The sequence below is a fragment of the Balaenoptera acutorostrata genome, chromosome 1 (assembly GCF_949987535.1).
Source record: "Balaenoptera acutorostrata chromosome 1, mBalAcu1.1, whole genome shotgun sequence".
NCBI lineage: Eukaryota > Metazoa > Chordata > Mammalia > Artiodactyla > Balaenopteridae > Balaenoptera > Balaenoptera acutorostrata.
In genome coordinates, this window is record NC_080064.1 from 84523681 (window position 1) to 84547742 (window position 24062).

Consider the following 24062-nt stretch of genomic DNA (forward strand, 5'->3'; position numbering starts at 1 on the left):
TTCCAGGTCCAATTTTCCTGGATCATATTTACAGATCAAAATTTGTAAAGAAGACATGACTTCTACTAAATATTTCCACTTGTAGTTTACCTGTTGTCAGTTTTATTTTATGTTCATTTTACCAGTAGTTCACATTAAAAGTCAGATAAAGGACTGATAATTTGCATTTGTTTCTTGGAGCCAAGAGCATGAACAGGGCAAAAGTGTAGGATCTTGATATGTGTAAGGGTCGAAACAGCAGGATTAAATTGTTCTGTTCCGATCATTTTCTAATGTGTGATAATAGGCAAATCTCTCCAGTCCTCAGTAAAGTGAGGATAACAGTATAGTGCCTCTAAATCAGGGGCAGGCTAGATGATTTCTTGAGGCTATTTGAGTCTCTGATTCAGAATAAGGAATCAAAACAACAACAACCAGCATCTGGAATTCCATTTGAGTCCTTTCACAAACAAATCATATGAGAACACACTTATAAAATGTTGTCTTTTGGTAATATTATTTTCATAAAACTTTGGGCTAATAAGTATAAACAATTATGATTATTGCGGTTAGAAGCATTACAGGTAACACAGTACCTTGTGCAAATGACAAGTTACCATTTGAGCGCCTATAGAAAACATTTAAATTATATTTAAATCTCAATAGAAAAAAAAGTAGTTGTCATCTATAACCATGTGCTAAAAAAAGGAACCTGTTTTTTAATATTTATAGGGGTGATCCATCTCTTGTGAAAGTGAATATTGCTATTGCTTCAGGCTACCTCATTTCTGGTATGTGATATGTTGTTCACTGTCTGTTTCTTTTTAGACTACTTATGGAATTATGCAAAGAATACATACATAGTCTATGCTTTTGGTTCATTTATTTAAGAAGCAACTTTTAGGATCCATACAGAGGGAAAAAAATATCTGCTCTAATGGTAGAACATGAAACATTTTTCATGTTGGCTCTCTGGTTCTCAAAGATCAGAGTTGCAGACTGGGGCCTCAGTTAGGCCTGGATGTTTTTTTTTTTTCACTAGTGATGGTTCCTTTTTGGACTAAAGAGTTGCTCAGGTGCAATTACCATGACGCTAAGGAAGTTTAAGCCTCAGGGTCCTCACTTGCAAGGGCCCTTGAAATGTGCTCCCATGGTCATGGTTTTGTATTGTTTTGGTAAGATTTGCAAAAGTAAGGTATTTTAGTCATAATCAGTTAAGATCATGGACTCTTTCTACTTCACATTTCCCTCTGTCATATTTTCTCTCATGTTGGATGAGGTTGGAATAACCTTTTACACAACGAGACAGAGGGGAAGTTAAGTTGAGAATTTGCCATTTAAACTGCTCTTTGAAAAGACATTTTGACTGTCTCAATAAAACAAGAGAGAAATAAGAAATCCCTGATTTGGACATTTATGCAGGGAACCCTATTTTGTAATTTTCAAATTTAATAAACAGCCGAAAGAAAATCCAAGTAAAAATAATGGACTATGAAACAAAAGTGATAAAGATGAGTGATGGACTCAGTAGAAAATTTTCTGCCATCAAGAAGTGAATTGTAAAAAAAAAAATTAGATTAAACCAAAACACAGTAATTTATTAAGAGGAAAATATACATTTGGGATAGAAATAATGAATAGGCTATTGGATTATTCAACGGCCCAGTTAAAAGAAGAGTGAATCTTGTGGACACATTGGGAAAAGATTTGCTCTTTGGCACAAAATGCTGTCATTGACAAGGTTAACACAAAATTTATAATATGCCTCATACACTGGTTAATGAGTATTGTCAATTCAGAGAGTAGTTACTACCCAGGAAATCTTGTACAAAAGAAACTTGATAAAAATTTTCTCAAATAAGGTAATAATTCAAAACACTTAAAAATAAGTTATGAACGGAAACAAACTTTCTAAACCAAGCTGAATGAAAGGTGAATTCTTTTATTCTCTCTATAGAAAATATTATAAGATCATTATCATATAAATTGGTGACCAAAGACTATACAGCCAAATATAGGAAAAATGTATCTAGAGAAGCATATCAGGCAGTTAATTACTGATAGTTTTAAATTTTCTTGATTTCCACATTTGTGGTATTTTTTCCTCTCCTTAAAATTTATAATTTGATGATATCTTTTACCTTTATATATATTCACATCTAGTTTTGTATTAGTAATTTTTATTTTTTATAAAAGAAGCTCCTCATGCTATAAGCTCCAAACTCACAAAACCTGAATCATCCTCTGGTTTCCATCCATGAGAGCCATTTGTTTCCAGGTTTAAATTTCATGTTTAACCATTTGGTAAAGAAAATACTTGTGTTCACAGTTTGAGATGTTTCTGTTTTATTAAATGAAACAATTTTCTGAATTGTGGTATTGATTTAGAATTCAAAGAAAAATGGATGCCTTGAGCTCTTTTTTAAGATATCTTTTTAATAGTTATAGTTCTTCGTGTTTTGGGGTGTTTTTTTTTTTTGCTATTTTGAATTAATATTTAACCACATTCTTTGTTAACTTTTAAATTTTTTTGCTGAATTTGTGTTGTAAATGAGTTGGTCGTTTTATACCTTTTCTGAGATCGTCTTATCCGTTTGAGTTATTATAGTGACAAAAATCAGTAATTTAGCCTTATTTTAAAATTATTTTTATTCTATAATATTTTCATTTTATTTAACCCTTGTAACAAGTTATTCATTTATACTTTCAACAAATACGTTACATTACATAGCTATACGCCTGGCACTGTGCTGGATGCCCGCACTTGGTCCTCTTCCCAGAGAAGTCCCAGTAGTGTAGGGGAGACAGTTATCCGGAAGCACATACTTCGCGGTAAAAGGGGTAGTTGAACTCCTGATGTACGAGACGAGTGCTGTGGGCTCAGAGTGGACTGTGATGTGATGTCAGGAGAAAGTTAAATACACTTGAAAAACAATGAAGCTTTCTTCCTGTGTAATATCTTATTTTTCCTTGTTGCAGATTTGTTGATTCTCATTTGGTATTGGAAAGTGATTGGTGACAAGTATTTTATAATTCACCATTGTACAGCGCTGTATGCATACTACTTTGTACTGGTGAGTGCCAGGATTTACAGTGGTCTGACAAGCAGACAAGATTGGGAGTAACGACTCAAGGGTGAAGATAAATCTAAACATACAATTCTTAATTTATAAAGATCAACCCCAAATGCATTCAGGAATCACTCTTGTGATGTTATCCTGTGTATTAACAAAAATAATAGCTTTACTTACGCGTTTGTGTTAGTGTGTCTATTTGGATTCACACACTTTGAGAAAGTCAGATGACCCCAATTTCCTGAATGTTCACTCAAAACCTTTAGGATCATGTGGCTACTGATATTTGTCTGTCTTTCTAGATGCATGTATGTTTTAACAGCCGGAGCTAGGTATAGATTCCTGTAAAACCAGCTGAAGTATTTCTTTTCTATTTAATTTTATGTACAGTTCCACGTACATGCATAGTTACACTTAAGTACGCTAGAGCAGGGGGGGAGGGGGAGGGCGAAGGGGAGTCTTGTTCAGAGGCTTCATCAGAACTTCCAGACTGAGCTAATAAAGGATCCAGCAAATCTGGGACACTAGTGCATATTAACTTTTATTTCTAACATTATTTTTCTACATTATACATTTGTAAATTAGCAATTTTATATCCCTTGCATCTTTGTTAGGTTTCTCCTCAATCAATTATTTTTCAACCTAGATATACCACCAAACCCAAGATAGATACTGGGAAATAATAGACGTATGTAAACTCGAATAGTATAAATTTTATGTAATACATGTGGTATACCATTCCATGTTTTTCCTGTTTTAAAACATAAATGTAACCACTGGCTTTTTTTTTTTCTTATTTGGTATTACTAAAATCTGTATATTACTGGACATTTGCGACGATTTTGAGAGCTTTTAAAAAACTCATACAAATGTGTATTAATAATATTCTTCTATTTTTCTTTATATTGCCCCACACAAGGATAGCTGGTGAATAAGACATCAGATTACATTATTTCTGCAAGAATAAGATACATCAAAGCATCTCTTTATATCACCCATTTAAAGTTATAAGTCTAAATAATTAATGTTTTAAAAACTATGCTGGTTTTAATGTTATAAATAAGTAGGTATTTATAGGATCCCAGTATCCATAATCACTTTATTCTTCTGAAGCAATAGGCTATTTTTACTGGCATTTCCTACTGTTTATTTCCTTGTCTTCCTTTTTAGATTTTAATACATTATAGGTAGTTATAACATATAGACTTCTACCTTTTACAGGTCTTAGATAGTTGCAATACATGCACTTTGTTTCTTGAACACTTTTGCTAAAAAGATGTGGAAACTGACTAACAAAATATTGGTTGACTCAGGGAAGAATGTGTGTGGGTACTCGTGTGAGTTTAATATCCTGCTGCAGGTTAGAAGTATGGTCTCTAAACATGAGTCACAAATAATCATTGTGCTATGAAAGGAATATAAGCTGGTGAAAGATAACAGGTCATTTACATGCATTTGTAAATGTGACTAGTATGAACTGCTGTTCTCTCTCTTGGCCACTGAAGTCACAGGCTTGGCAAATGGCTGCTGTACATGGATTGGCAAGTTGAATATTTCATTATGTGGGAGGAATACTGTTTTCTCTTTGGACTTTTATGCCTTTATAAAATGTTAGTGAAGTGAATGCTCGATTTTTAAAAAAGAAATTAACTGCTGCCTTATTTAGTAAAGTTGATAAGAAAATCAACTGCAATTTTTTCAAGAGATGGTTGCTTTTTTGATATGTCTTCCTGTGTTCTATTGTATGAAATTAATGAATGGTATGAAAGAAAATTACCTAATTAAAGTGAATCTATTCATAGGGAAACAAAATAGAAACAAAATTGATGAAATAAATATTTATAGATGTAGAGATCCTATGTCATTTATAGATCTTACATTTACTATTTGAATATAAGAAATTTTTTTCCCATGCAATGAATTCCTAGGTTACTTTGTGCATTTTAAGTAAGGCTAACAAAATACCAATAGCAAGTACTACTACTATTATTATTTTGTATAAACTTTTATGAAATTTTTATCCCTTATGCAATGAGAACTGGCACTTGGAAAGCACTTCGACTTGATACTTCTGCAACTATTTAAGCTGTTTGTAGTAAGCTTTTTTTCTTAAAAGATTTTCTAACTGGAACTAATTAAAACTTAAAGTGAAGAATAGAGGCTAATTACCTGTAGGTTTTAAATATATGCCCTACTGAATAGTTGAATGTAAATAACAACTTTACCTTATCTGACATAACAAAAGTAAGTCTTTTGAACTTAGGGTATTGTAGGTTGTAAATAGGTTATATAATGTCTTGATCCTTTCTCTAATATATTTACTGGAGTTTTAAAATTATCTCATGGAATAATTCAGAGCTTAAGAAATCTTCTCTTCTGCCTACATAGAAAGGTAAAAATCCTACAGCTTTTTTCTTGATATTCAGCTTTCATCCCTTGGGCAGGATACTCATTATCAGGGAAAATATGACAGGTTAATCTCTTATCATAAAGGAAGTGACACATTTAGGCTTTAATGTCCTATGTTTAGGGATAAACCATCCTCTTTTGTTCTCCCTTTCTGACTTCTTGGATAACGTTAGTTTTCTCCTGTATTCCTTGTGAATCACCTCCTCTCCCCAATCAAACCACATTTTTAGATACTGAGTTATAGTATATTTGGAAAACTTAAACTTGACAAGAAAATCACTGAGTCTCTGCGTACTTTGCCAACTCTTCTGCATCTTTCCATTACCCTAGGATCTAATCATTAAACCATTCTGCTGCAATTTAAGAAGAAAATTTGGTTTCAAACGCCTCTTGTTACATTTATTTAAGGGTATTAGTATTAGGTGTGATACTTTGAAGGTGAAGATTTTTGATTTTTGTTTAATATTTTACCCCAGTTATCTATGTTTTAAAAACATTTTGCAAACAATTGTGTTTGAAGTGGTACTGAAAAATGAGATTCGTTATGTAAGATAAGGTAAAGTTGTTAATTACGTCAGGAGACAAGAAGTAGAAAAATACTGGTCTTATGTTTAGTCTAAACAAAAATTTCCACAATGCTGTGAAACAAATGCCATGACTCACTAACATTTTATCATTAACAGTGTTAAGAAAGAAAAACTACTGTTTTAAGGTGAGTTAAATAGTGTTGCATGTTCTCAGTTACCCTTAAATAATGTGTTTCCTCTTTTTCTCCCATTAAGATAGCCTTAAAGAAAAATTTTAGGTAACTATAGTGGCTGTTACGGCAACATTTTAAGGTAACAAAATTTCAAAAATTAACATTTCTGTAGACTAGGTAGGTATTAAAAATAGGTACTTAATATAGCTCACTAAAGCAAGATTCACTAGTAAGGTCTTTGTGATTTCTATTTCCCACTAAATTTATATATAATAAGACATCTTAAGTATTTAACTCAAATAAAAATATTTTTAAAAGTTGTATAATATGTTAGATAACTTTTTTTCCTACTGCAATAAAAGATTAACAGCTTTCTTATACAGTAATGAGTGATAGACTAGCAGAAGTAAGTCTTAGAAATTGTTTTATTAGTATTTCTATAGCTCACTTATACAAATCTATATAAAAGCACTATGATACAGTTAGTTTATTACTTTTACTACTAACTGAGGGATTAGCCATGGTAAAAATATTCAGTGCTCAGTTTTTTATTCATAAAATATGTGTTCTATATGTGTGTGTATATGTAAAGATACATACATATTCCATATATGTATGTGTGTTTTTGGTTTTGGAATTTGTTTCAGTATTTCATTTTTAATATAGAATACCTGATGTGAGCATTTCCCATATTTCACGAACATAACAAACCTCCTCTAAGGCCTTCCTCAGTTTCGGTAAGGAGGAATTCTTCTCTTTCTTCCTGGTTCTGTGTTTACTGCTTCATGCTCTTTTGTGGGCACAGAGCATCTCCTCAGATATGCATAGTGGGATTACCTTAGCAGAGCTGTGTCCCTTTCCTTCTCTAAGTTGGCTTGATGTTTTGAAACCTATTTCCCTTTAATAACCAGGAAAGAAAACAGTTCATGTATTAGACTTGATGTGTGATGATAAAATAGATGTCAGCGAAGAGGATTGCCATGGCCACCCTCGTCGATATTTTGTTCTTAATTAGGTTTTTTAAAAAGAAATTTTATCATATGATTCTTCTTACATGAGGTAACTAAAGTAGTCAAATTCCTAGAGACAGAAAATAAGATAGGGGCTGGATGAAGGGGGTGTCGGGAAGTTACTGTTTATGGGTAAGAGTTTCAGTTGGGAATATAAAGAAGTTCTGGAGGTGGATAGGTGATAGCAGCACAACAACATGAATGTACTTAATGCCACTGAGCTGTATACTTAAAAGTGGTTAAAAGGGTAAATTTTGTGTTATGTATGTTTTACCACAATAAAATAAAGTTTAAAATATGCAAGCTTATCAATTGACTGAAGCAAGGTTAGGAAGAGGAACTAATAATATGTTGGATGATGTATTACATTTTTTAAAGTTTCAGGCTGGAATAATAAGCTGAAACAAATAGATGGAACTGAATAGTGATGAATGTCAAGTTTTGCACCTGGACTTGACAATGTATAAAAAGAGGGGAATGACTGGGAAGTGGCAGATGACCACAATTGTAGTTGTACCGATAGCATGTCACATCTGCTAAAAAAGAAAGCTGTTTTTAAATGTTTACTCTATTAGGGGAGGTACGGTATCCAGTTCAAACAAATTACAGTTTCCTAGCTAGACCATACCCACAGCATCTGGAGTCTCTAAAATTGCATACGTTCAGGGGCGAGCTGCCAGATAACTGTAGAGGGGAGATTAGATTAGGTGGCTATTGTCCTGGGATAAACAGCTGAAGGACCCAGAGAGGTCAGCTTAGAAAAGATAAGTTGTAGGACAACTACATGGCTTTGAAATGTCCTTGGAAATGTGAAAGGACTGTTAAGTGGGAGAGGAAGTAGACTTACTCTGATTTAATTCAGACATTGGAATTAGGACCAATGGGGATGGTTAAGAGAGGTAGGGGAGACTGCTGTTTTACAAAAGGGACATTCCCAGTGAATAGAAGATTATAACAACAGCCTTTTAAAGTGGTTCTTTTACCATAAGATATCTTCAATCAGATAGATATAAAAATAGATATAATAAGTAGAAGCTTTAGGTCGGAGCTTACACTAAATCGTCTTTAAAGTTCTATTCTAAGTCTGAGATTCTGTGATTCAACAGTTTTGATGAAATGATTGGATTTAGTTCTAATACTGGAGAGCTAGGCAATGGGCAAGTAAGAATAAGCTACGTTTTGTCACCAAGTTCTTAAGTAACCCAGGGAGGAAGGGGTGAAAGCAGCTGGTCTGCAGATCCATTCACTTCCTTGGGAGAAAAGGAGGTGAAGAAAAGAAGGCAAGTGACCCAGGTCTAATCTCCTTGCCGACAGGACCTTTGGGTAAATAGGGTATGTACCGACATTTGTTAGGAGAAAGAGGTCTTAACTCTGGAGTGCTCTTAGCCTGTTCCTGGCTAAGGATTCCCTATAGTAAAGAGAACCCAGGCTCTGTGAGGCCTGGCTCTTTGGAGAATGTCATGTAGTCTGTACAGTTTTTTGGAGGTATAAAATGGAGATGTTTTATAAGATAAACTGTCACTGCGTGTGAGGAACTTGGTGAACCTCACCTAGTAGAGCCTTCACATCTTCTGGGCCAGTGCTGCTTGTTCAACACAGGAAGGACCTGGCTTGCCAACTGCCCTTCACGTCCCAGACCTCTCTCTACTTCCTCTGAATTATCTGATAGCCTCTATCCTTGTAGTAGTTAGTAAAGCTTAATTCTAGGTAAGATCATTGTTTCACATGAGCCAGATTGGGCAATCCAATCCGGTCCTGTGTGTTAGCTCAAACCTTCAACTCTGTCTTACAAGTAAATCATCAAAAACCTTGAATGATTAAAGTTAGGCAAAGAGTAATTAAATATAGGGTGGATTTTGTTCCCAAATCTCATTTCTAGATTAATGGTGCTTTGAAAGGGTTTCCCATGGAAATGTCCTAAGATTATGGGTCAGTCTAAATAGCCTAGAAAAAGTACCTCATAATTGCTACAGTAGAACATAGTCACATTTTTATATAAACCCCAGTGCCCATAACTTACCTCACACCAATTACATAGCCCTAGTGGTGGGAAAGTGTGCCCATCCCACTCCAAGCCATTGATAGTGGCACGGTATTTAGTATCATGCTAGCAGTAGTAGGTGCATAATAATTTTATTTATCTTTCTCCCTCGCCTTCTAAATTCCTGACCCTAACCACTCTTGGCTGTTAGAAAATTAAATGTCCCATGATAAGAAAATCCAGATTTTCATAATCACTGGCTGAAAGGAAAATTTTCTTTTAAGCTCTGGAAGGGATCAGACAAATCTTATTTTGTTTTCCCTCATGGAGTCATGCAGAGGCCATGGCCAGTATGAATTTTACTATAGGCAAAGCTCCTTAAAGATAGATGGCAGAAGTGGAAACACCACATTGACCAGAGTCAGTTGTGAGTTTTGCCATAATTTACTAACAGTAAAGTATCAAAATTTATAATTTATTAGAGCTGAATTAAACCTGTCCTCTTACTAGTGTCTATCTCACTTGGATTTTAGTAGGTTTTGTTGGTGGGGTGAGGATAAGGTAACCAGGAATTATACATAACCTGAATCTTATCTAATGGCCACCTGTGCCTGTGGAAGCCTGTGCCACACGTGATGCTGACTCTCATGGGTGAACTGGATTAAACAGGTCGAGAGTCATTGATGTGCAGGATCAGAGACTATGGAAGCCAGGCTACTGACGCGTAGTTCACTGGCTCGCAGTGGTTTTGAACTGAGGAGGTGGTGGTGGGGAGAGGTAAGGAATAAGAATATGATAGCTCCCTAATTCAGTCCCGCAGGTTCCGAGATTTAACTATGGGAAACTATCTTTAAAAAGTCAAGTAACACATCACCCAGTGACAACTCTGTAATGCTATAGCAATTTAGGAAATGGAAAGATGAATGTGTTAATTTCCATTATTTTTTTTGTCTGAATATGGATGTTTATAAAAAAATTCTGAGTTTGTAGACATACAGGGCTTAGTAAGTATAACGTTTTCTAGGTCTGAGTCTCCAGAGATAACTACTGATGATACTTATGTATATTCTTGCGGTTTATATAAATTGTGCAGGAATTTTCCTATATATATATATATATATATATATATTTATGTTTCTTTAAAATTTTCCGAGAGAGCTTTTGAGGTAGATGAGACTTAGTCAGTCTTCCAAAAAAAAAGATAAAAGCATGTTTAGATCAGCCGAAAAAAGTAGGGAAGGCTTTCTAGGTTGGAAAACATGAGGAGAAGAGGTCAGATCTTCATGGGTGGTAGGAAGGACTTGAGTTGTCAGCCTACGGGATTCACGTGGGCTCAGCGGTGGTTGTACGTTTGGATGAGTCAGATGGGGCTGCCTGATGGAGTGAACATTCTAACTCATCAGCCTTGCGTTGTACTTTTCACAGAATTGTTGTAGAACCTTCAGCCAAAAGATAACTTGATGCAGTTGGCATATTAGAAAAATAAATCTGGTGGTGATAACATAGGAAAAAGAAAGCTGCGTGGGAGAGGATCTCTTTGAGGAGGTTATTGGAATAATGTAGACGATAGATTATGAAGAACTTACCTTTGATGGTTTTATTAGTGAGGAAGAAACTAAACTAAAAGCCATTTTGTAGTCAATAGGTCATGGTGACTAATTTTGGATTTCAGAGAAGGAAAGTAAAGAAGAGAGCAAAGTGACTGAGGGCACTAGAGAAATGTGAGACCCTGAAGGAAATGGGAGAAAGAGTTTGGGCAGGAATAATGCTTGTAGATGTTGTGAGGTTTGTGGTGATACATGGTTATTCCAGGGGAAAAAGGCCCATGTGCCATTAGAAATAAGGTGTGTCTTGTGGGGAGAGGGTGATCAGGGTCAGGGACCAGAAGGAGGTTGGTCCTGTAAAAGAGGCAAAGGAGAACTTCAGAAGGGTAGAAAGAAAACCACAAAAGAATACATTTGGAAAACAGTGGTTAAGGCCCCTTACAGCAACATTGTAAGTTAAAAAGCTATGATAAGTAATGTACAAGCAGAAGGTATTTGAAAAAACTAATTAGGTCATTCATTGTTATTTGGTCATTCATTGTTATTTGAAGATTAGAATATTGAGAAGCAAAAAAGAAAAAACAATGTCCCAATCCCACAACCCAGAGATAACTATTTATATTTACTTAATTACCATTTACATTTAGGAGTGTATCCTATTTGTGTATACGCATAAGTAAAAAAATAACATTCTGGGTATGAATATATATTACAAAAATGGGATCGAAACCAAAAATTTTAAATTTGTTTTACATATTGAAGTATTGCATACAACAAAATAACTGGTAATCTTGTGTCAGAAAGCAAGGAACCTATCAAAGACTAATAGGGTCTTGTCGAAAAGACACAGGAACCAACATGATGGCTCTCACTTTGGCTAAAAATGTGACATTTTGATCATCAGTTAGAACACTTACTTTGGCCAGTGAAACCGATTGACTTGTGAGATCCTAATTATATTGAAAGAAAAAAAAAAAAGAAAGGAAGAAGGAAGAAAGCTTGGTGGTCCTTGCATGAGGTCTCATGTGGGTGCTGTTAGGTAGCTGTTGGGACTGGATCATCTAAATGGTCAACTGGGTTGAAGGGGCTCATTTAAGTAGCTGGTAGTTGATGCTGGCTCCCTGCTCGGACATCAGCAGGCTCGTTGCCTAGAGCTCCTGTATGTGGCCCCTCCATGTGGCTTGAGCGTCTCACAGCCTGGCTATGGTGTTCAGAGAGAGAGCATCTCAAGAGTGAGTGTTCCAACGGACCCAGGAGGAGGTTGCATGGCTTCTTATGACCTAGTTTCAGAAGACCCAGAACTTCACTTCTACTGCATTCTGCTGGTCAAGTGAGTCACTGAGGTAGACCAGATTCAAGGGGAGGAAAGTAAGTCTCCACCTCTTGATATGAGGAAGGGAAGGAATTGATGGTGGTCACTTAGGTGACTGTCAGCCACCTCTTGATTTGTCAATGTTAGACACTGTTAATTATCTTCTTGCCATGATGGGTAAGAATTTAACACTCACACCTCTATTTCCCTTCCCTTCTTTTTTCCCATGTAGTTAAAGTAATTTGAGTTTCTCTCTCCGTTCCTTTGGAAACTTTAAACACTTTTATTTCTGGTTTGTGGCGCCTCTTGATCCTTTAAGGTGAAGATGTTTGTGCTTCTGTCCTTCCATCCACTTCTTTTTTTTTTTTTTTTTAAGGTTGACATTTTTATTTTTTATTTATTTATTTATTCATTTATGGCTGTGTTGGGTCTTCGTTTCTGTGCAAGGGCTTTCTCTAGTTGTAGCAAGCGGGGGCCACTCTTCATCACGGTGCGTGGGCCTCTCACTATCGCGGCCTCTCTTGTTGCGGAGCACAGGTTCCAGACGCGCAGGCTCAGTAATTGTGGCTCACGGGCCCAGTTGCTCCGCGGCATGTGGGATCCTCCCAGACCAGGGCTCGAACCCGTGTCCCCTGCGTTAGCAGGCAGACTCAACCACTGCGCCACCAGGGAAGCCCTCCATCCACTTCTGTCACTCCCACTGTGCTTCCCAGTTTCTGTCATTTGTACTCGTACTCTTGTATCACCAAGATTTGAAAATATTTGCCTTTTATTCTATAATCATATTGTTTTCCTTTATATCCAGTTGATCCTACACAGAGAAAATAAAGTGTTTATTATGACTGTATTAAAATAGTTCATTGCACAACCAGGATTACATTTCCTGTCTAATTTTTGCTTAGAGTTTCTAATTGCCTTCCTTTTTTTCTTGTAACATATGCCTTTGTCTTATATTTGAGTTGTTCCATATCTTGGAGGATAGCATCCCATCTCTGCAGTCGTCTTTCCCCAGATACCTGCCCCTGGAGCTCTCTGTTCTCCTGCTCTCTAGGTCTGCTACTTGATGTCCCAGGCTTCCTGCCATTACTCCCCTGGTTTGGGGTCACTGTTTCCTGCATCCCATATCTCTCTTGGTTTATTGATTCGTGCTGCAGCATATCCTCAAATAATTGTCTAAGAAAGAGCGTAAAGGAGGTTCACTCTCTAAGTCTTCAGCAAGTTCTGAAAATGTTTTTATTTTCAGGCCATTTGGTTGTATCATTATCTCTGTTGATGGCATATGGATATATAATCATATTTAATCAATTCCCTATTGTTATGTGTTTATTCTAAGTTTCACTATTATATATAACTTGAGGAAACATTCTTATGTTTTCATATTTGTGCCCATACATAGTTATTTTCAAAGACTAATTTTGTGGGATTTCTGGGCAAATGGTATGTACATTTTTAAGGGTAGTGACATGTTCTACTAAAATTCTCTTTAGAAAGGTTACCGTGTCCCCTCAAAAAGATGTATGTGCGTATGTGATTTAAGTGGTTAACGTGTAAGGATTATTATGTGTAAATGGTTCTTTTCATCAAGAGATTGGTTGGTTTTTGTTGTTGGATCTGTTTGTTTTTGTTTTATGAATACTGGCAGTTCATAGGGCTCAGAAACTTTGAAGATGATGGGCCAGAATTTCCTGAGCAAATTGGAAATGGTATCTGGAAAGAAGATAGACATGTATACTTGGACAGTCATTAAATATTTGAAGGGTTATCATATGAAAAAAAAGATTTTGGATAGCCAGGATCAAGAGTAGGACTGGCAGGTGGACGTCAAAGAGGGTACAGTATAGCTCTGGAACTTTTGGAAAGCTGCTTTAGGAGATGCTACTCTCCTCACCATGGAGCTGTGCATGCTGGGGGGCAACCTGGAACAGCTTTCGTAGAAGGGATTTAAAAACTCTGTGGGTAATTGAAATAGGTAATCTTCAGAGGCCATTTTAATTCTACCATGCTGTGATGGTCATGAGCATAAATTTGTGGTGAAGAATTAAGTTTGGGTTGGGTGCAGTATAGTTGTGCAAAGTGAGGTCAAAGATTGATATAACCTATTGGGTAAATAAAACAGGTGAGTCTTCTTTTAGAAGTATTTATTTTCCTTTTCAACCTGGATTTTTTTCTGCAGCAATTAGAAAGTAACATTAACTACTTTTGGAGGAGTGATTATTAATATGATTCATCTTTTATAGTAAAATAGCAGTAGTGAACCTACATTTAGTCCTTACTAATTGTGATGGTGATCTGTCTTTCTTATCATCCGTTCATCATCATCATTTCAGGCGTGGCCCTTAGTCCTGTGTAGTCATCCAAGGATCAGGCATCAGTGACTAGAGGTGGAGGCTTCTATCTAGGAAAGAAGGAATAGGTCCTTTTAGGACTTGTTCAAACTTATTTAATCTTCTTTATAGCTATAGTAAGAAAAATTACCTGGTTCAATTTCACTTTTTAACTTAAATTTTTTTAGAGTGCCTTTTCTGTTTTAGTATTTTTCCTGTTTGCCATTAGTATGCATTTTGTCTTTTATAATTTTTTTTTTAAACTGTTCTTAAATTTATTTATTTATTTATTTATTTATTTTTGGCTGTGTTGGGTCCTCGTTTCTGTGCGAGGGCCTTCCCCGGTTGTGGCGAGCGGGGGCCACTCTTCATCACGGTGCGCGGGCCTCTCACTGTCGCGGCCTCTCTTGTTGCGGAGCACAGGCTCCAGACGCGCAGGCTCAGTAGTTGTGGCTCACGGGCCCAGTTGCTCTGCGGCATGTGGGATCTTCCCAGACCAGGGCTCGAACCCGTGTCCCCTGCATTGGCAGGAAGATTCTCAACCACTGCGCCACCAGGGAAGCCCTCCTTTTAAATTTTTTAAAAATCTATTTATTTATTTACTTTTGGCTGCATTGGGTCTTAGTTGCTGCGCATGGTCTTCTCATTGTGGTGGCTTCTTTTGTTGCTGAGCACGGGCTCTAGGCGCGCGGGCTTCAGTAGTTGTGGCTCACGGGCTCTAGAGCACAGGCTCAGTAGTTGTGGTGCACGGGCTTAGTTACTCCACAACATGTGAGATCTTCCCGGACCAGGGCTCAAGCTCGTGTCTCCTGCATTGGCAGGAGGATTCTTAACCGCTGTGCCACCAGGGAAGCCCCCATTTTTGAGTTCTACTGAAGCCTGCATGCCTAGAGCCCGTGCTCCACGACAAGAGAAGCCACTGCAACAAGAAGCCCACGCGCCGCAACGAAGCGTAGCCCCAGCTCACCGCAACTAGAGAAAGCCCGCGTGCAGCAATGAAGACCCAATGCAGCCAAAAAAATAAAATAAGTAAAATTAAAAAAAAAACTCAAAAATGTTACCAGAAAAGAGTAGCTACATTAAATAGTACTTTTTTTTTAAACTAAAATTGTAACTTATTGGAATCCATCTAGGGTACTCTAGAGTGTCTTAAAATGATAGATATTTTAGAAATAGATGGCATATATGATGAATTTATACATACAAATGACCTTACAAACAGCTGATCTACCAGAACAAGCCTGTAAATACAAAGTGGATAGATATTCTTAGAGAGCTGGAAACTTAATTCTTATAACTCTAAAAGCCTGCTATTGCTAGTAAGTAAAATTTTATGTATTTTATGCTTAAACACCTTTGTTGAGAAAATATTTAGCTTGAGATCATCATACTGGACTGATAACAGTAATGTGGGCCTCTAAGAGCAGAGTTACAAGTCAAAGTGAATTTTACATTTAACTGTAGTTATTTTACTTCTGCAAAAAAATAAGGATATCCTAAAGGCCTCAGGCATTTCAGAAAAGTATTATTGGAAAAGGAAATAAGGAGTAAAAATATCCTACTGTGTCATGGATAGAAAGATATCATTATTATTTTTTTATTAAATATAGGTAATAACTGTTTAGTCCTATTGTATTTACATTCTCCTTTTTAAAAGTCTTACATTTATGCTTCTTAAAGACATAATAAAAAAAAAATGTAACCTACTACGTTTAAATGTCTAACAAAGAAAAATAAAAGGCCAGAAAGAAACATTATAAAAATATTATATTTTTCCACAATTTTATTTGTTTAGTCCCACTGTTAACTACTAATTGCCACCATTAACTGGTCCTGTTGTTTAAATAAATGCATTTATTGTAACAGAAAAGTAAATAGTACAGAATAATATATAATTTCAAATTTACATGTATTTCCGTGTTAAAGTAATAACACACGCGCGTAGTTATTTCCCGTGTATTGTCGTGTGGTTTTGGACCGCTGTGTCTGTGTCTGGTTGACTCTAAAGTGTTGAGCGTCCTCTCCTCCCACCACCTCTGTGCACAGTGCTCATGTTGGCCGCTGTCTTTGTCTCTCTGCTGTCCTCCTCTTCTTCCTCATCACCCATTTCAGCTTCACTAAGGACAGTGAGTTTGAGATTATAAAAAGTTTTAGATTCACTTTGGAAAGCTAACTCTTGCAGTCCAGCTCTCAGTTTTTAATCCCTAAAATAATTTACATAGAGAAGAACTGAGAATCTTCAAATAAAGAGCCCATTCATTATTATTTTTTTCATTATTGCTTTATATTTTTCCCATTTGGAAGGCAGTGTGGTATAAACAGTAGGAAAAGTATTTCTGAAGTTCTGGTATATCTAATGTTTTGAGGGTAGGTGGGACTATTTCTTTTGTTGTGTAATCATAATTGATTTAATTGGAAGTGCTAGAATGACTCCATTTACCTAGTAACACTTAAAATTACATAAAATTTTTGGAATGCATACTTCATTTTTCTTTCTAATGCTTATTAACTCTACTATACTTTTCCGGTTATTAAATTAGTGGAAAGTACTAGGCATTATGTTTCTAAATTCAGAAAGGTCCCCAAAGTGTGTGTTTTAGCTATAGGATCTTCTGATTGACAAATATATTTTTCAGGTCAAATATGACAGATATGGTTTAACAATGTGTTATGTTTGACAAATGTGTATCTGCTCACAGGCTTATATATTGTTACTTAGGAAGTTAAGTACACTCTTGAGATTTTTAAGGTGCTCCTAATGGATATAAACTACATTCCTGTTTGATATTTAATTGCTATAAAATTTCTCAACTTCCTAAATTCACACTACTTTGATCATTATTTCTACAGTAATTTGAGAATGCTGATACTAATGGCTATGTGCAGAATTCATTAGTTTAGCGTGAGACAACTGCTTGAAATCTGTTTTCCTAAGTGAATATAGTATACATAAGAGAACATAAGTGTACAACATGTTGTCTTTAAAAAATGCTGTAGAATTCTGATGACATTTCTAAGTTTTCACGGAGAAGAAAATCTGTTTAGCAGACTTGGTTTGTGTTTATATTGATCATTATTTTATGCTGAGAAGCTATTGAATGTTTCTTTGATATTTGGAAATTTTGATAAGAATGTTTTCCCTGACATTATGTTTTATGTTTTATCACCCAGAGGGATGGAGTGCTGGGATACATTGGGAATTTTCGCCTGCTTGCAGAACTTTCCAGCCCTTTTGTGAATCAGCGGTAGGTTACTGATATCATTAATTATTTTAAACTTGGGCTGTTTGGTTCGGGGAAATTTTTCCCCAAGATCCTAAATTTAAAAATGAGAGTATGTGATATGAATTATCACCATTGTACAAATGAGGAAATGGAGGCTTGGAAAGGTTAGGGAAACTTATCCAAGATTCCCAAGCTAGAAGGTGGTGGTCCTGGCTCTTGAACCCAGCTCTCTTTATGGTATGATGATACTTTGTTTTACTGGATTTATCTTGGGTCCAGTTAATATTCCTGACACCAACTTCCTCCTGTTCCCAAATTCTGACACCAACATTATCTTAGTCCCTCTTTTAAAATAATCTTTTCATTTTAGATTTACAGAAAAGTTACAAAGATAGCACAGAAACTCCCATATACCCTTCACCTAGTTTCCCCTATTAATATCTTACTTTATCATGGAACATTTGTCAAAACTAAGAAACCAGCATCGATACTTTACTATTAAGTGAACTTCAGACTTTGTTGGATTTCAGGAGTTTTTCCATTAGTGTCTCCTTTTTGTTCTTCGATTCAGTCTAGGCTGCCGTATTGCATTTAGTTGTCACGCCTCCCCAGTCTCCCCTTGTCTGTAACAGATTCTTAGTCTTTCCTTGTTTTTCATGACCCTGACAGTGTTAAGGGATACTGTCCAGTTATTCTGTAGAATGTCCTCCAGTCTGGATTTGACTGTTTTTCTCATGACTGGACGGAGGTTATAGGTTTTTGGAAGGAATCCTATAGGGGTGAAGTGCCCTTCTCATCACATATCAGGGGCTACATGATATCCATGTGACATCACTGGGGATGTGAACTTTCATCATGTGGTTGAGGTGGTGTTTGCCAGGTTTCTCCACTGTGAAGTTTTTCCTTTTCTTTACTCTCTTCTTTGAAAGCAAGGCATGAAGTATAGCCCACTCTCAAAGGGGGTGGCGGGAGAGAAATTAAGCTCCACCTCCTGGAGGGAGGTAGTTGCTCATTTTTGACAATGGGTTTATTATTATCCTTTATTACCCTTATCTTGTCATTTAACAGGGGTCTGCTGACATTTTTTCTGTGAAATGTTTAGATGCTCCTTTCATTCCACATCCATGGTCCCAGTTTAGGGCCTTCGGGATCTCCATGGTTGATTACTGCGATAGCATTCCAACTGACTTCCTAATTCTAATTCCACATTCACCCACTCTTCAGTCCTTTCCTCACAGTGCTACCAAAGTCATCTTCCTAGTGTTCCACTTTCAGTACCTTACTTTCTTACTAAACACTGCATCCTCTTTAGATTCTTCTCTGAACTTTCAAAGCTCTCTGTGATGTGCGCCATGTCTCCAGCCTTATTTCTTACCACTCATTAGAGTTAGTTTTGCACCCTTACTGTCTCACGCACCTGTGGATTTTTCTCACTTTTCTTCCTTCATTCCCATCCTCTATTTTCCCTCCATCTTTGAAAAATTTACCTATCTTTCAAGTCTTAGGTCAAAATCCCAAACCCAAGGAAGGCTCCCACAATTACATGTAGCCTTTTGTAACTTAGTACAGAGATAACCCAGAGAATTGGGAGTCAAATCAGACTCATGTGAGTTAGGGAGCTTACCCTGTATCAATCCTTACTAATAATCTCAAGAATACAAGTAATCACGAGATACTGGCAAAGCAAGGCGATGTTCAGGACCATCAGCATGGCTCCCTAGGTCTTTTTTGCACTGGGCATACTCTGGAATGAGGTTACCTATGAGGTCTCTAAGTGATATGTATAGTTCATATTGCTGACATGGAAGGAGCTCTCTTGGGTATGAAGCCATCTCCATTTCATACTCAGATAGTTACATAGCTTATATAACTTTCCTGGGGCAGGGGTCAGACCCCATAAATCCATACATTCTAGGTTCATTTATCATAAGCAATACTAGACTAGGTACATCCTAAAAGCATTCCATGGATGAAGACTCTTCTACTACAAATACCATTAGTATGCATACCAAGCAATTAGCCTCATCACCCTTTTTTCTTGCCAAAGGTGGAAGGGATGGTCCTTCCACCTCCAAACAGGAGAGATTAGATTACAGATCTGCTGCTTTCCCAGGTACTTATGTACTGTTTTATATTGTTTGCCAGTGTTTCATATGTTATAATTTTATTTCTTCAAGAAGATACTAAGTTCCTTAGGCTTGGCCATTTAAAATTTTTAAAATAAGAGTTCTTCTGCAATTTTTAAAGACTCCGATGATGTGAAAGTATAGAGAGCAAAGAGCGTGTTCTTTGAAGGCAGAAGACCTGGATTTAAATTCAAGCTCCCCCACTTACCATTGTGTGTGAGTGGAAGATTATTTAATCTTCCTGAGCCTCAGTTTTCTTACCTATAAAACAGGGATAATGATACCTATAGGCCTCAGTTTATTGTGAAGATTCTATGTGGTTATATGTTTTGTTATATGTTTACATATGTGTGTAAAGCACCTGGCGTAGTGCTTGTCATTCAGTACATATGCAGTAAGTGCTAAATATGCTAAAATTTACTCAGCACTGGAAGTGCATAGTTTGTGTTTGCTTTATCTACTTTGTAATATCTTTTTTGTTCTTTAACCCATCAAAATTAGGTTTCCTCTTCTGTCATTTTGCTGGAACGATTTCATTAGAGGTACCATTGACTTCCAGATGCAAAATCCAGTGAACTGTCTTCGGTGCCTACTTACTGTATCTCTCTGCGGACTTGATGCTGTTGGCCACCTCCTTCTTGTAATGCCATAACTCCCCTTGCTTTTGTGACCCTGCACTCACCTAGTTCTTGTAGTTCTCTGACCATCCTCTCTCAGCCTTCTTTGTCGGAGACAGTTCCTTAAATGCTGGTGTTCCCCAGGGCTCTCTTCTGGGCCCACCGATCTTCTCTGTGCTTCTCCCTGAGTGAGTTGTGCTTTCAAGGTTTCAGCTATTACCCATTTGCTCAATGTGGTGTAATGGACTATGCATGAATTTTAGAATCATATAAGCTCAAGCTGCAGTTTAACCTTGCCGCTTACTTGCTCTGACCTTGGCTAAGTTATGTAACATTCCTGTACTACAGTTGCTTTCTCTATAAAAAGAGCATATTTAATATTACCTACTTCTTTGTATTATAGTCAAGTGTTTTCTCCTCCCAGGTGGCACATCAGAATCAACATGTCTAAAATAGAAAGCAACATATTTCCCTCTGTATTCTCTTATATGCTCCTGTTCAGCATGTGGCCTGGCCATTCTCTTGGTTATCTCTGCTCAACATGTGGGAATCATCTTTGTTTCTCCCTCACCTGTGTTTGGTCCATCCCAGGTCCTACGAATCACCTCCTAAACATTTCTTTTTTTTCTTTTTTCTTTTTTTTTTAAAATTTATTTATTTATTTATTTATGGCTGTGTTGGGTCTTCGTTTCTGTGCGAGGGCTTTCTCTAGTTGCGGCAAGCGGGCGCACTCTTCATCGCGGTGCGCGGGCCTCTCACTATCGCGGCCTCTCTTGTTGCGGAGCACAGGCTCCAGACGCGCAGGCTCAGTAGCTGTGGCTCACGGGCCTAGTTGCTCCGCTGCATGTGGGATCTTCCCAGACCAGGGCTCGAACCCGTGTCCCCTGCATTGGCAGGCAGACTCCCAACCACTGCGCCACCAGGGAAGCCCTCCTAAACATTTCTTGCCTTGGCCACTTCCTCGCCATCTCTGCTGTCAGTGCCCTAGTTCATCATCTCTTGCCTGGGCTCCTGAACCAGCCTCTAACCCTGTACTGTCCAGTAGAGTAGCCACAAGCCACATGTGACTATTTACATTTAATTTAATTAAAATTAAATAAAATTAAAAATTTAATTCCTCAGTCTAACTTGTAACATGTCCAGTGCTTCCTAGCCCCGTGTGTCTACCGAATTGGGTAGAACATCTGTAGACCATTTCATTATTGCAGAAAGTTCTTTTGGACAGAAAAGAACTATTCTAGACTGGGGTCGGCAAACCAAGGCTTAAAGGCCAAACCTGCTGCCTGTTTCTACAAATAAAGCTTTATTGGGGCACAGCCATGCATATTTGTTTACCACGACTGCTTTCACACAATAACAGAGTGGATTAGTTGCCACAGAGACAGTAGAGCTTCCAAAACCCCTAACTTTGTGTTACTCTCTGTCTCTTTATGGAAGAAGTTAACTGATCCCTGCTCTAGGCAGTCCGCCTGCCTCCAGTCCTATTCCCCTTTCATCCTCTCCTGTATTATTATCTTCCACGGCGATCTCCCTAAAACACAAAAATGAACACGTAGCCTCCTGGTTAGATCCTCTCAGTGGCACCTGCTGCTTCCAGTATAAAATATGGGCTCTGTAATGTGATGCAGAAAGCTCTCCGAGTAAAGCTATCTTCTCTCTTTCTGACATATTCCTCTTCAAAAATCTCCCCTCACCCCAACTTGTCCCTGTGCTAGAAAGGCCTCCTGGCTCCTTGCTCATCCTTCATGACTTAGCCCAACAGTCATTTCCATCACGAAACCCCATCTCTTCCAGGCTGGGCTGGGTGTCTCTCACCCGTGCTTCCATAATAGTGACACACAGTTATACCATTATGATAAATAAATTAAATTATTGTAAAGTTCTCTTTCTCTTTTTCCTGTTTCTTATTTATCTCTGCGTTTCATTAGGTCAAGAGCCAAACTTTGTTGAACTTTGCATGGTTCAGCATCCACACATTGTCTGGCACATAGTAGCCATTTAATTGCTTTTGAATGAATGAGTCCCAAGAGGTGATCAGTTAAGCTTTAGCAATGTCTGTCTCTTGAAGATGATTCAGATTTGAGATTTTGAAGCAGGAGAAAATTAACCTTGACACTTAAAGGAACTTTAATTTGTTTCTGTTTGAAGCTTTTTTTTTTTTTTTTTAATTTTATTTATTTATTTATTTATTTATGGCTGTGTTGGGTCTTCGTTTCTGTGCGAGGGCTTTCTCTAGTTGTGGCAAGCAGGGGCCACTCTTCATCGCGGTGCGCCGGCCTCTCACTATCGCGGCCTCTCTTGCTGCGGAGCACAGGCTCCAGACGCGCAGGCTCAGTAATTGTGGCTCACGGGCCCAGGTGCTCCGCGGCATGTGGGATCTTCCCAGACCAGGGCTCGAACCCGTGTCCCCTGCATTGGCAGGCAGACTCTCAACCACTGCGCCACCAGGGAAGCCCCCTGAAGCTTTTTGAAAAATCATAATATTAGAGAGTTTAACTTATTCTTTAATTTTGTAGTAAAAAGCTATGCTATACCTTTATTTAAAAGCTTCGAGTCTTTTGTAAATTAAGAAATTGAGAAGTGGGGTTGGAATATGAGCAAGAAATGGTATAATGGAACAGCAAGGAGATTATGACAAAATTTAGCCCAGCTACTTTAGTACTGTTAGAGTTTTCCATAGTTTGTTTTCTTTAGTTTGTGATATTTTTATGTTCTCTCTATTTTAGAGCTTTGTATAATTTAAGAAGACACATGGGATGCATGTGGTGGGGTACAAAGGTTAGACACCTGGGCTTCAGTTAATTTTCAGCTGCTGAGTTATACCCGTGCCTCAGGTTTCTTTTTGTACAAAGTAATTTAATGGTGGTAACTTCTTTTTTGCCTAAATGCCCTTAACTGTTATGAGGACATATTTTTGAATTGCTGTTAAGGTTAAATACCTTATAAAAACTTGTACCTATGCTCCTTAATATGTTCCTTCCGTATTTATTGAATACCTTCCCAGTACCTAAATGTTCCAGTCCCTGCCTCAGGGAGCTTCACTAGAGTGTCTGGTGTCATGTCTATGTTTGAGAAAATAAGACTTAATAATACAAAATAATGAGCTAGTAAAATAAGACATTGTGTGAAAAAGGGCAAGAAGAAAAGTGCTGTTATTAATGGTTTAAAACAGCCATTCTTAGACTTGTTGATCTCATAAATTATTGAGGACCTCAATGAACTCTTACTTCCTATAGGCTGATATCTATGGATATTTACCAGATTGGAAATTAAAACTGAAACATTTAAAAATATTTATTAGGTCATTTAATATTAACAATAATATTTCATGTTAATGTAATTTTTGTGAAAAATAAACTACATTGCCAAAATGAAAAATTTTTCGTGGGAACAGTGCTGTACATTTTTTGCAAATTTTTTTAATGCCTAGCATGATAGAATTCAGCTGGATTCTCAAGTTTGTTTCTGTTTTCAGTCTGTTGTGAAATGTTATTTTGGTTGAAGCATATAAAAAAATCTAACTCTCAGGGTTAACAGTGTAGTAGGGAAAGGAGTATTTTAGTAGCCTTTTCAAATAATTGTTGATATCCTGCTTTAATACTACACCAAAATATACCAAGAGGTAGTTTCTTAAAGATTAGTTAAATGTGGAATCTGAAACCATATCAGTGGACTTTTGATACACTGTTATATTCAAATCCATTGGTCTGTCTTGTACTTTGAATCTTTTACTCATACATAATTTTGTGTCATCATGCCTTG

General features: G+C 37.1%; 1 protein-coding gene across 8 annotated transcripts in view; it reads left to right on the forward strand.

Annotated features, from left to right (window-relative positions):
• The window catches only part of TLCD4 (TLC domain containing 4), a 90015-nt gene that overhangs the window by 53234 nt on the left and 12719 nt on the right, over positions 1-24062 (forward strand). For all 8 annotated transcript variants that reach the window (XM_007169554.3, XM_057527021.1, XM_007169552.3 and 5 more), the window contains 3 exons: positions 712-770; positions 2959-3053; positions 17505-17578. In XM_007169554.3, coding sequence (XP_007169616.2) covers positions 712-770; positions 2959-3053; positions 17505-17578 — 228 coding nt within the window. The remainder of the gene's footprint in view (positions 1-711; positions 771-2958; positions 3054-17504; positions 17579-24062) is intronic.